A 13331-nucleotide genomic window follows, 5' to 3' on the forward strand; every position below is an offset into this window, starting at 1 on the left:
CCTGAAGGCCTGCCTGCCCCCCTTGAAGGCCTGCACCCCTTGAATGTCTGCACCCCCCCCCCGAAGGCCTGTCCCCCCTTGAAGGCCTGCCTGCCTGCCTGTCACCTCACCCCCCTCCCCCCTTGAAAGCCTGCTTGCCTGCCCGCCCCGCCCCACCCTGAAGGCCTGATGCCCCGACCCACCCCGAAGGACCGCTCGCCCCCCTGGCCCTCCCCGCACCACCTATGAACAGCCGCAGCAGGATCGCGAAGTCAGCGTCGGGTACCAGCCCTAAGGGGGTGTTCCCGGCCTTGCCGTTCAGTCCCCCGCCACCCCCTAAGGACCGCTCGCCTCCCTGGCCTCCCCGCACCACCTATGAACAGCCGCAGCAGGATCGCGAAGTCAGCGTCAGCGATCCCTGCTGCTTCCTGCGCCACGGTCCCGCCCCTCCTCTGACGTCAGAGGAGGGGCGGGATCGCGTCGTAGGAAGCAGCGCAGGGATGCTGACGCTGACTTCGCGATCCTGCTGCGGCTGTTCATAGGTGGTGCGGGGAGGCCAGGGGGGCGAGCGGTCCCTTCGGGGGTGGCGGGGGACTGAACGGCAAGGCCGGGAACACCCCCTTAGTGGCTGGTACCCGGGGCGGGCCCGCCCCCCCCCGCCCCCCCCTAGGTACGCCACTGAATGGGACTACCCTAATATGCCTTGTAGAGTGGCCAAGGAGATGTTCAAGCTTTATCCTATTCATTCAGGGAACAAGGATGCTTTTAGGCCTTCTATGGTAGATTCCTTGGTGACATTGGTTACCAAGAAGACTATAATACTAGTGGATGGCGATGCATTGCTGAAGTATCCTTAGGACTGTAAGGTGGAGTCTTATTGTGGCAGAGTTTTGACCTGTCAGCACTGATTTTGCAGGCAGCAATGTGTGGAGGTCTTAATCACAAGAGCATGTTTCTGATGGTCAAAGAAAGTTTTGGGTTATCTGAATACAGATTATCAAGTGCTGGATCGAGAAGTAGGAAAGTTGGAGATGGGTTCCACTTTTTAGGCTAATGTTCTTTAAGATTTGCTGAAAACCTATGCGAAGAACATGACCCTAGTAGTTTCAGCTCGTAGAGCTCTGTGGCTGGACGGTTGAGCATTTACACTAGTATAAGAGTTCACACCATAAGTGTAAGCACATCTGTGGCCATTTGCACTAGTGTTATATAAAGAAAAATAGGCACCTACTTTTCTTCATAGAATAAGATATTCAGATTATTTCAGATCTCTAGTGAAGCTGGCTACAGGGAAGGGATGGATTGAACATGGTTGAGGAGGGAGTTAGTATGGTTATGCATTGTGAATTGAGGAATAGTGGGTAGGAGATTGATGGGGTAGGGATGAACAGAGATTAGGTAATGAGGATCATCGAACAGCAGGTGCCCAATTTTCAAAATGATTTAAATGGCCAGGAGAAACTGCTGGTCATTTAAATCTCTTGTCCAGGGCTAACCAAACAGGAGATTTTCACTGAAGAGGAAACTGCATATTTTCTTTCCTCCTCCAAACTCACTACCTGCTTCTCTGATCTAATTCCCACCCATCTACTCGGCACTCTCTGTCCCTGCAGCATCTCGAGTATAAGCTTTACAGGTTATACAAAATTCTGCTGCTCACATGTTGATGGGAGCATCAAGGTTTGATCATATATCACCCATATTAAAGAAGCTCCTCTGGTTACCAGTACAATTTCGTATAGATCTTGAAATTGGTCCATCAGGAGATATATAACAAACTGTCTGCTTATTTTAATGTTATTCTACACTGAGATCTGAGAGTCGTATCTTGTTAGAATTGGGAAGAAGGGTAAAGATACATTATGTTGATATAGCAAAATCTTCTTTTTCAGTGCCTGGGCCAGTTTTGTAGAACGGGTTGCCTGGAATTTTACATTTTTGTGAAAATATGCTAGGGTTTAGGAAGCTGTTAAAAACCCTTTTTTTAGGTATTTAACTGAAATGAGTTTTCTGAATTTAGGATGATCTCTGTATGACCACTGGTTTAATTTATTAGAAGTAATTGTTTATTTTACATGTGCTGTATGTTTTAATGATTTTGGATGTTTTTTTTATTGTAAGGCGCTTATGATTTAGGTTGATAATCCATCTAGATTCAAAGCTTCATTCTGGAATATTTTACTAAGTGAACTGCCTAACAATCTCATAGTAACATACTGGTCGATATTCAAATCTATTTAACTGGCCAGAAACGAACATGGTCTGGTTGAATAACATTTAAATGGTTAACCCCGAATATTCAGCACAAGATAAACACTTATCTTTACTGAATATCTGCAGTTAGTGGATAAAAGTTAATCAGCTATATTACCTGATAATTGGCAATATTCAGCGCTGACTGGCTTAATGGTCAAATTGGGCCACATAAATAAGAGGCCTATCTTTGAGCGCTATTAACCTAACTGACTAGTGCTGAATATTGACTTAGCCAGTTAAGTTAATACTACTACTATCCATTCAGTCATGTTCGACCCTTGAATACGCTGTAGGCCAGTCCTCGCCATGCTTCCCTGTGGACTTAGCCAGTTAAGTTAGCGCTGGCCAACAAAACAAAGGATATTCAATTACGGTCACCAGAAATGGCCCAGCCCTGACTATCTAGACTCACCGCCAACCACAGGATTTAACCGGGTTGCCTCCCACTGTCTGAATATCAGCCCCATATTAATTAGTAGATGACGTCAGATAAAGACCTGAAGCAGCTGTTTTGCTGAAACGCATCAGAACCCGTCTTTAACATCTAAAGATCTTTTTTGTCTCACCGAGACATGGACTTTAAGTGTCTAGTTAAATGATTGTAATAGGTTTACTATTTATATGAGCCAGTATGATTTGCACAATAGCACAAAGGGAAAATTTATTAGCACTTAAAGTGCTGTGATGTCCCCATTTGTGGGTTCTCTACCTGAGGGTTCTGTGCATTTCTAAGGTAATTGGTATCTATGCAAAAGTAATATAAGGGGGGGGATCGGTAGCATATTTTTGTGGCAGATCCCAGATTCCAATAGTTTATACAATAACTGTTAACATTATAACGCAATATGCCCCCATTATAGACATTTGCTCTGGTTGTTTTGCAGGTATCCTATGTGAAGGCTATTGATATCTGGATGGCTGTTTGCCTGCTTTTTGTCTTTGCTGCACTACTGGAGTACGCAGCTGTGAACTTTGTCTCCCGCCAACACAAGGAATTCATCCGTCTGAGAAAGAGGCAGCGGCGTCAGAGAATGGTAAGCTCATCTTTCCCCACATGTGTTGCTCTGCTCTTTTCCTTTTTACTCTGTTTCATCCAGGATACATGACTGGAATATATTTGGCAATCCTTTCATTACTAGACTTAAACAACCATCTCCCTCCTTGTTTCTATTGCTGCTACAAAATCTTCCCTGCAGCCAAGAGGAAGGGATATACAGCTTTCTTATCAAACTGCTGCAGCTGCTACCATCTGCCATCTCTATGGATTTGCCAAATATAACTGAAAGAGCAAGTCAGTAGTACACATCATCACCCAGGAATATCATTCTTCTTTACCCCTTCCCTGAATGTTGCTTTCCAACATAACAGTTCAGTTTATTTCAGTGTTCAACCCTATCAGTTCTAGGGGCAAAAGGGGATGAGGAGAGGGGGCACCTTACTCCAAATTCTTATAAGAACATAAGAACATAAGACTTGCCTCTGTCGGGTCAGACCGGAGGTCCATCGTGCCCGGCAGTCCGCTCACGCGGCGGCCCCTCAGGTCCAGGACCTGATAGTGCTCCTACCCTAAAACTCACATATGCTTTTCGCTTTTGTCCTGTAGTGTAACCTTCTATCTATACCTGTAATCCCCTTCTCTTTCAGGAAGTCATCCAGTCCCTTTTTTGAAACCCAGTAATTGTACTCTGTCCCTATTACCTCCTTTGGAAGCGTGTTCCAGGTGTCCACCACCCTCTTGAGTGAAGAAAAACTTCCTTGCATTCGTTTTGAATCTGTCCCCTCTCAGTTTTTTCTGAGTGACCTCTTGTTTTTGTTGTCCCCGCTAGTCTGAAGAATCTGTCCCTATCCACCCTCTCTATGCCTTTCATGATTTTATATGTCTGTATCATGTCTCCTCTCAGTCTCCGCTTTTCCAGGGTAAAGAGCCCCAGTTTGTCCAACCTTTCGGCATATGAAAGGTTCTCCATTCCCTTTATCATCCTAGTTGCTCTCCCTCTGGACCCTCTCAAGTATCGCCATGTCTTTCCTAAGGTACGGCGACCAGTATTGGACACAGTATTCCAGATGTGGTCGTACCATTGCTCGATACAATGGCAGGATGACCTCCTTCGTTCTGGTAGTGATACCTTTTTTGATAATGCCCAGCATTCTGTTCGCTTTCTTTGAGGCCGCTGCACATTGCGCCGCTGGCTTCATTGTTGTATCCACCAATACCCCAGGTCTTTTTCTAGGGTGCCTTTCCCCATCTCCCTTCCTCCCATCGTATAGCTGTACATGGGGTTCCCTTTCCCGATGTGCAAGACCTTACATTTCTCCACATTGAAGCTCATCTGCCATCTTTTTGCCCACTCGCACAGTTTGTTCAGGTCGCTCTGTAGTTCTTTGCATTCCTCAACAGTTTTGACCCTGTTGGAGAGTTTTGTATCGTCCGCGAACTTGATAACTTCACATTTCGTGCCCGTTTCCAGATCGTTAATGAATATATTGAACAGCAGCGGTCCCAACACTGACCCCTGGGGGACACCACTCGTGACCTCTTTCCAGTCAGAGTAGTGTCCTTTTACTACTACCCTCTGCTTCCTATCCATCAGCCAATTTTGGATCCATCTGTGGACGTCCCCTTCCACCCCGTGGTTCCACAGTTTCTTCAGCAGGCGCTCGTGGGGTACCTTGTCAAAGGCTTTTTGGAAATCCAGATAAACTATGTCAATGGGGCTACCTTGGTCCAAATGTTTGCTTATCCCCTCAAAGAAATGTAGTAGAATCGTTTGGCACGATCGTCCTTTATAGAAACCGTGCTGGCTTGATCTCATCAGTTTATTTTTTTCTATATCTTCCCCTTGAATTACCTCATTGTTCCCAGCAATGAGAATTGTTAGGAGAAAATTGAAGGGAAAAAAGACAGGCTATATGTGATTGGAAGATAAGGAAATAGGTGTGAAAAAAGGAACGTGGAGAGTAGCAGATGGGTAAAGCAGCCATCTTGCTTCAGATTTTCAGGATAGGTTGGTTCAATCCTGGTTGTACCCTGTTGCATTGCAAACTGAACAAAATCAGTGAAGGCCTTAATTAGTGTTCAAAAATTAATAGTAATTAAAGATAAATTAAAGATAAACAAACAATGTAGAACACTAAAACCAACATATGATGCACAATAATATCCAAACAGAGGAGAAAAGACCTCAAAGAATCCCCAGAGTCAAGTCAATAGAAAGACACTAATCTGGGGTTTAGAGTACTATCTTAGGTCAGAAACCTCTGTTTGAATTAATCAATTTTTTTGTTAAATGCTTATTATTTTTTTAACGTTTTTTAATCATTTATTTTTTAATCAATTTTAAATATTTAATCAATTTCACAAGATCAAGCAACTATCCATTAGCTGGTATAGGCAGTATGAAGTTCACATCACTTCCCCTGAAGAAGCCTGTTAGTGTGAAACGGACCTGGCCTCCATTGGGTTAGAAAAGATAAGTACTTTTATTGTGTGTTCAACTCAGCATGCCGTACACAGCGTTGCTAATGGATTGATCTTGTATTGTTGCTAGCTCTTTTTCTCATTTGAGCATGAGAGAAAATGAAATTGAAATCGATTAAATATTTAAAATTGATTTAAAAATAAATGATTAAAAAACGTTAAAAAAATAATAAGCATGTAACAAAAAAATTAATTAAGTCAAAAAGAGGTTTTTGACCTATGATAGTACCCTAAACCCCAGATTGGTGTTATTCTATTGACTTGACTCCGGGGGTTCTTTAAGGTCTTTTCTCCTCTGTTTGGATATTATTGTGCATCATACATTGGTTTTAGTGTTCTACGTTGTTTGTTTATCTTTGTACTCTATTGCATGCAAGGACTTGTTCGTATTTCTCTGTTGCATTTGCTAAGAAAGGCATAACTATAAATCCCTGAATGTAGTGAGATAAAGCCAGGAATGGATCAGCTTGTTCTGAAAATTTGAAGACAGTCTGCAATCCTAGGAAGAAAAAAAAAAGGAAAAAAGAGGATGGTGTTTAGAACTAGATTTTTGGTTCATGCCTTTTTCAATAGTAGCTCAAGTTGGGTTACATTTGAATTTAGTAGGTATTTTCCTGTCCCAGAGGGTTACACTTTGTTTGTACCAAAGGCAGTGAAGGGTTAGGTAATTTGCCTAAGGTCCCAAGGAGCAGCAGTGAGATTTGAGCCTGACTTCCTTGGTTCTCAGCCTACTGCTCTAAACATTAGGCTTAACCTCCATTAGGAATAGGGAAGGAAAAAATAAAATAGGATGCACAATACAGCCTAGTTATAATAACAAATAGGCTGCAATCTACTTAATTTCCTGTAAAGAGGGTTTCATAACATAAGAACATAAGAAGCGCCATCTCCAGATCAGACCTTCGGTCCATCTAGTCCGGCGATCCACACACGCGGAGGCCCTACCAGATGTAATTTTTAGTCACCTATATCCTTCTATGCCTCATAAGAACCTAAGACATAAGAGGTTGCCTCCGCTGGGTCAGACCAGAGGTCCATCGCACCCAGCAGTCTGCACCCGCGGCGGCCCAGCAGGTCTATGACCTGTCCGGTGTTCTTTGACATAGCCCTATGATCCCCCTTTTTCTTCTATCTATATTCTTCCTAACCTATCTCTACTTTTATCTGTACCCCTCTACTTTTATCTGTACCCCTCTTCCTAACCTATCTCTACTTTTATCTGTACCCCTCAATCCCCCTATCGTTCAGGAATTTATCCAATCCTTCTTTGAATCCCTGTAGCGTGCTCTGCCCTATCACAACCTCCGGGAGCGCATTCCATGTGTCCACCACTCTCTGGGTGAAGAAGAACTTCCTGGTATTGGTTCTAAACTTGTCCCCTTTCAGTTTCTCCGAGTGCCCCCTTGTGCTTGTGATTCCCCGTAGTCTGAAGAATCTGTCCCTGTCTACCTTCTCTATGCCTTTCATGATTTTGAAGGTCTCTATCATGTCTTCTCTAAGTCTCCGCTTTTCCAGGGAGAAGAGCCCCAGCATTTCTAACCTATCAGTGTATGAAAGGTTTTCCATACCTCTTATCATTTTCGTTGCTCTCCTCTGGACCCTCTCAAGTATCGCCATGTCCTTCTTGAGGTACGGCGACCAATACTGGACACAGTACTCCAGGTGCGGGCGCACCATTGCACGATACAGCGGCATGATGACTTCCTCCGTCCCGGTCGTGATACCCTTCTTAATGATACCCAACATTCTGTTTGCTTTCTTAGAGGCTGTTGCACACTGTGCCGATGATTTCATTGTTGTATCCACCAGCACACCCAAGTCCTTCTCAAGTTTACTTTCCCTAGCAAGAATCCCCCCATTGTGTAGCTGAACATTGGGTTCTTTTTCCCTATGTGCATGACCTTGCATTTCTCTATATTAAAGCGCATTTGCCACTTTTTTGCCTACTCTTCCAGTTTCTTTAGGTCCCTTTGCAGGTCTTCACATTCTTCCACGGTTCTGATCCTGCTGCAGAGTTTGGTGTCATCCGCAAATTTGATAACTTCACACTTCGTCCCCGTTTCCAGGTCGTTTATGAATATATTGAACAGCAGCGGTCCCAGCACCGACCCCTGTGGAACACCGCTCGTGACCCACTGCCAGTCCGAGTATTGGCCTTTTACTCCAACCCTTTGCTTTCTTTCTGCCAGCCAGTGTTTAATCCATCGGTGAACATCCCCTTCCACCCCGTGGTTCCACAGCTTCCTAAGTAGCCGCTCATGGGGTACCTTGTCGAAGGCTTTTTGGAAGTCAAGGTAAATGATGTCTATGGATTCCCCTTTGTCCATCTGGCTGTTTATCCCTTCAAAGAAGTGTAGTAAGTTTGTTAGGCACGACCTTCCCTTGCAGAAGCCATGCTGACTCACTTTCAGTTGTCCATTTTTTCAAGTTTCAAGTTTTTATTAATGCTTGATAAATCGCTTATTTAATTTCCTAAGCGATGTATAATTCAAATTAAAAAGTGGGCAGTGAATTAGAGAGCTGCACGGGAACGGGGACGACGGGAATCCCGCGGGACCCGCGGGCATCCCGCGGGTTCCCCCTTTGGGTCACGGGGATCCCGTGGGGATGCCCCTAGGGTCGCGGGGATCCCGTGGGGACGCCTCCTAGGGTCGCGGGGATCCCGTGGGGACGCCTCCGAGGGTCGCGGGGTTCCTGCGGGGCTGGATGTACTCAGTCGCGCGGCTCTTCTCTCTACCTTCTCTGCTTGCAGCACAGAGCCGAACTGAAGTCTTCCCGACGTCAGCGCTGACGTCGGAGGGGAGGGAGGGCTTAAAGCTTAAAGCCTGTATTGCTATTTTTCTAAGGGTAATGCTATATCCCACTTTCCCTTCCCCTCACCAGCTCCCTGACTGGGAAAATTAATAGCATACACAGATGACTGAAAGCATAATATAGGTTTATTCATACAATTTTATAATAATGAAATCATGTAGTAAGGAATCAATAATTTGTTACCATATATTGCATCATCATTCTGATATCGGAGGACCAGCGATCATCAGAGGCAGCGCATTCATTTCATATCAGCATCACAACGGCTCGTCAGCAGTGGAGAAGTCCTGATTCCACTGAGTTCTGCCTGTCCTTTTATGCCCAGATTATGGTCAGGATCCGGTTTGTAACATGAACATATCACAGACAAGTTATGGTCAGGGTCCGGTTTGTCTATGTGTTCAAACATGAACATATACTCAAAGTATTATGGTCAGGATCCGGTTTATCTATGTGTTCAAACATGAACATATCACAGACAAGTTCACTAACCATTTATGCACATCCTGTCTTTCCCCCCCCTTCTCTCGATTGAATCATCCATATCCTGTCTTGCCAGGTGCAAGTTATCTTTCTGAACTCTAGTTCCCCTTTTAAAAAAAGAAAGTTGTTATTTGGTATTAGGATCCTTTTTTGCATGGCAGATGGTTTCTTAAACAGCCATTGTTACAAAAAAAAAAAAAAAACTCTCAGACTCCAGGTATGTCCCATACGTATCACATTCGGTCCTTAACAATGAGTGTTGTATGTAACCATCATCACTTTTTGTTGTTTACAACAAATGCCATATGCCACATAACAATTCCAGATAGATAAAATTATTACCAGAATAACAACTATTAACAGAGGATGGATGATCCAATCCAGAGTCGTTTTGGCTGAAGGTGAGTATCCTAAAAATATATCCCACCAATGATGTGAAGTAGCATCAGCTATTCCTGATCCTATTGTCACTATCGAGTCTGCTGCAATAGTGGTGGTAAGCTGATGAGCCATAATACTTTGATTTAGGTATCGGATGGCACTCTGTATTTTGGTTGATTGAGTTAATATGTTCTTAAATCTGGTCAAATTTACATCCCAATTTGGAACATCCCATTTAGTGCTATTCCAAATGATAGCTACGTGTTTATCCACATCGGAAGTTAATATGAATGTGTCATTTTCCCAGTGTAATACTGAAATGTTATGAATACATCCCGAAAAAGGCACTGCCATTCCTGGTATCACTGGTTGATCAGTTACTACACATACTACTTGTGGTGCTATTTCGACCATATACCTATAGGTTATTGGCATAATAGTCCATTCACATTTGTTTACAGTATTTTGCAATAAACATGGTTCATATACAGCAGATTGTAATTTACAAACTTTTCCATTTAAAGTGTTATCACAAAAAGTTAAATCATGGGTACGATTATACATATCTATCACCTGTCCATAAAAGGTGTGGGTCCAAAAGTGTTGATTAGGAGCTGACCCAATTAGTAAAGGCATCACTATGTATTTACACATTATACTCTGTTTGGTTACATTGTAAATGGTAAAATATCCCTGACATAGGGTTTCCTCACACCTTATCCCCGAACTAGGTATTTGTAGCCAATGGCCTGCATGGATTACATCAGAAAAAACGGTCCTCCACACTTGTTCATTTGCTGTCAAAAGTTGTGTTTGAAAGACATTTTTCTGTTGTTGCTGCTGTAATGTTTGCAAAGAACATATAGTATCTATAAGGAAGGTTAGAGAATTACTAGCATTAAAAAGATCTAACATATCATTAGTTAAAGCATCATTAATTTTACTTCCAGGTGCTACAATTTTGTACTGTCTGCCATTTCTGTTTTGTATTTAATTCTGGGAACACAGTCTTTAAGCAACATAGAAGTAACACATGGGCAGTGACATTTACCACTACTTGACTCTGATATAGGGCATAAAAGATATACCCTCTTCTGTCATTGTGAGGGCCTTTCCATATGTCCACATTAGTTGTGATGTTAGCTATTGTACATCTCTGTCCTTTTTCACAACTAAACTTTTCCTGTTGTCGTCTGCTGGTAGCACTTCTCCATCCCCATTGAAATCGAGCATTGTCATCCAAAACCAGACGCCTAGCCGGAGTCCATCCTTCTACGTGACCCAAAGATACGATACCAAGGACTGTGAATACGCATAGGACGATTAGGGTTTCCTGTAAAATTAAACACAGTATTACTCCCGTAGGTAACATTTCTCTTGTGGGACATATTCCCATTTTTCTACACCTGGCCTCATTATCAATAGCGTACGGTCTTGTCCCACTGCTATCACTTCAGCGGGAGAGGGGGGACCATTTTGGTTGCTAATCCATATTTTGGCCCCAACATTTACAGTATTTGTGGATCCAAACCCTTTTGCCCCCCCTAACCGTCAATTCTGTAGGGGCTGTGGTTTCTCTCACCGGAGCTATATATATAGGAATTAGCAACAGTTGTGCAATTCTTTCTCCCTGTGCTATTATTACATCCTCCGCACCTAAGTTAATTAGTATTACCCTACTCTCCCCTTGATAGTCAGCATCAATCACCCCTCCCAAGACAGTTATTCCTTTTGAGGCATAACTGGATCTGGTTACCAATTGCCCATAATGTTCTTTCGGAATTTTTCTCTGTGTTCTCCACAGCTCTAGTGGTGGAATGTGGTACTGCGGGTCAGTGTAAATCCTGGAAGGAAAGCACATGTTCATTAATAAAAGAACAAAGAAAAGAAACACATGAAACATTTTCCCCTCTGTTAAACATGACTAGTTCTTGTATCGCAGAGTCACCGTCTCTGTGTTAAATTGTTGAAAAGATTCAAAAAAGGGTGTTTTTTTTTTTCCTGAAACACAAAACACACAGATTAAATAGACTTATTTCAGGGTCCTGTGGCACCAAATATGGCCACAGGAAAATTTAAACAGACAGATACATTCTAAAATTAGATTGTCTTTTTCCTAACATCAGGGAATTATTCTTCTTAATCCATATTCTTTATTAGGTTCCTATCCTGAAGAGCTTACTTGTAAAAAGTAAGCAAAATTTCAATTCCGAATTTATCCACTTACATAAAAGTTTATTATAATTGTTCTTTTCCGTTAACCAAGTTAGCAAGCCCTTTGTTTCACATTTATTTCGATTTTCAAAAAATATATATATATAGGTACTTAACCTCTACTTTTGTTAATCTTTTTATTTTAAATTTCCCAATTTAATTTTAAAATGCATTTAAATTTAATTACTCCCTAATCATACATTTCGGGCAATGCATACTTTTAAACCATGCAGGGGCACAAAAAGTCATATTCAAAACTAATTTGAAACACTGAGATAAAGGCAAGGAAACCTTTTTTTTTCTCTCTTGCACACCGTCACAAACACAATATTTCTTTTAAGCATGGCATCTATTGCTAGAATAAATCTTTCTTCTTTGCACAAAATTATCCTTGAGCCTAATCGAGGGTTTTTTTTCTTCCATCTCCCCTACCTTAGCATATCCCTTACAATCAGGGAATTAACACATTTCACAAGCTTTCTTTCCACATTTTTGTTTTTTTTTTCTTGTTCTCGTACAGAACTTTCAGACAAACAGCTCCTAAACTACTAAAATACCTTAATTGTTCTTAACAGCACAGATCTACACTGCAAAAACTCTTCCCTATGTGTTCTCGTAAAGTTTTCATTCTAAAAATCTAAAAATCCTCCTGCTGCTAACAAGGTAATTGCAAGTTACTACATTTGAAATCCACCATATGTTAATATTTAAGCACATTTTAAAGATCGATACCTATTTCTGAAAGATATCTCAGCAGCTCAGACAAAGAAAATCTCCATACTGTGGAATTTCCCTCCTTCTCTTCTTTTTATACTTATATTGTGCCACTTTTACAGCTGCTCTTTCTGCTACATCCTGATAATGTTCCAGTTTATCCTTTAATAATTTACTATTACATTCCAGCACCAGACACCGTCCCTCTAATTCTAACTTACTCTGTTCTACTCTCCCTTTTTCATTAAGTGCCATCTGCAACCGCTTGTGCACCCCACGGTAGGCAGAGGCCAACACCCAACTCCTTCGAGCCAGGGTAACTGCTTCACCTGTTTTCACAGGGATTGTTTCAAGTACTTGTACACCATTCTTTGGTTTAAGTGCCGTCTGCAACCGCTTGTGCACCCCACGGTATGCAGAGGCCAACACCCAACTCCTTCGAGCCAGGGTAACTGCTTCACCTGTTTTTACAGGGATTGTTTCAAGTACTTGTACCACATTCTTTGGTTCAAATTCCCTTAATTCCTTATCCCATGATTCCGCCAATCCATGATTGGCCATTTCTGCCGCTATTATTTCATACGGGTCCCCGGTCCAGCCAGGTATCCCTGCAGGTTCTTTTTTAGATTTCTCCTTTTGCCGGAACATTGTTCGGTCTTATTTAGAGAAATCCTGCCGACTACGCCAATTAATGTATTGCTATTTTTCTAAGGGTAATGCTATATCCCACTTTCCCTTCCCCTCACCAGCTCCCTGACTGGGAAAATTAATAGCATACACAGATGACTGAAAGCATAATATAGGTTTATTCATACAATTTTATAATAATGAAATCATGCAGTAAGGAATCAATAATTTGTTACCATATATTGCATCATCATTCTGATATCGGAGGACCAGCGATCATCAGAGGCAGCGCATTCATTTCATATCAGCATCACACGGCTCGTCAGCAGTGGAGAAGTCCTGATTCCACTGAGTTCTGCCTGTCCTTTTATGCCCAGATTATGGT

The 13331-nt window shown here is 42.4% G+C and overlaps 1 protein-coding gene across 2 annotated transcripts in view; it reads left to right on the forward strand.

The window, feature by feature from the left end:
- The window catches only part of LOC117360447 (glycine receptor subunit alpha-4), a 143611-nt gene that overhangs the window by 104462 nt on the left and 25818 nt on the right, over positions 1 to 13331 (forward strand). For both annotated transcript variants that reach the window (XM_033944201.1, XM_033944202.1), the window contains exon 8: positions 3120 to 3269. In XM_033944201.1, coding sequence (XP_033800092.1) covers positions 3120 to 3269 — 150 coding nt within the window. The remainder of the gene's footprint in view (positions 1 to 3119; positions 3270 to 13331) is intronic.

Source organism: Geotrypetes seraphini, chromosome 5 (genome assembly GCF_902459505.1).
Source record: "Geotrypetes seraphini chromosome 5, aGeoSer1.1, whole genome shotgun sequence".
Classification (NCBI taxonomy): domain Eukaryota; kingdom Metazoa; phylum Chordata; class Amphibia; order Gymnophiona; family Dermophiidae; genus Geotrypetes; species Geotrypetes seraphini.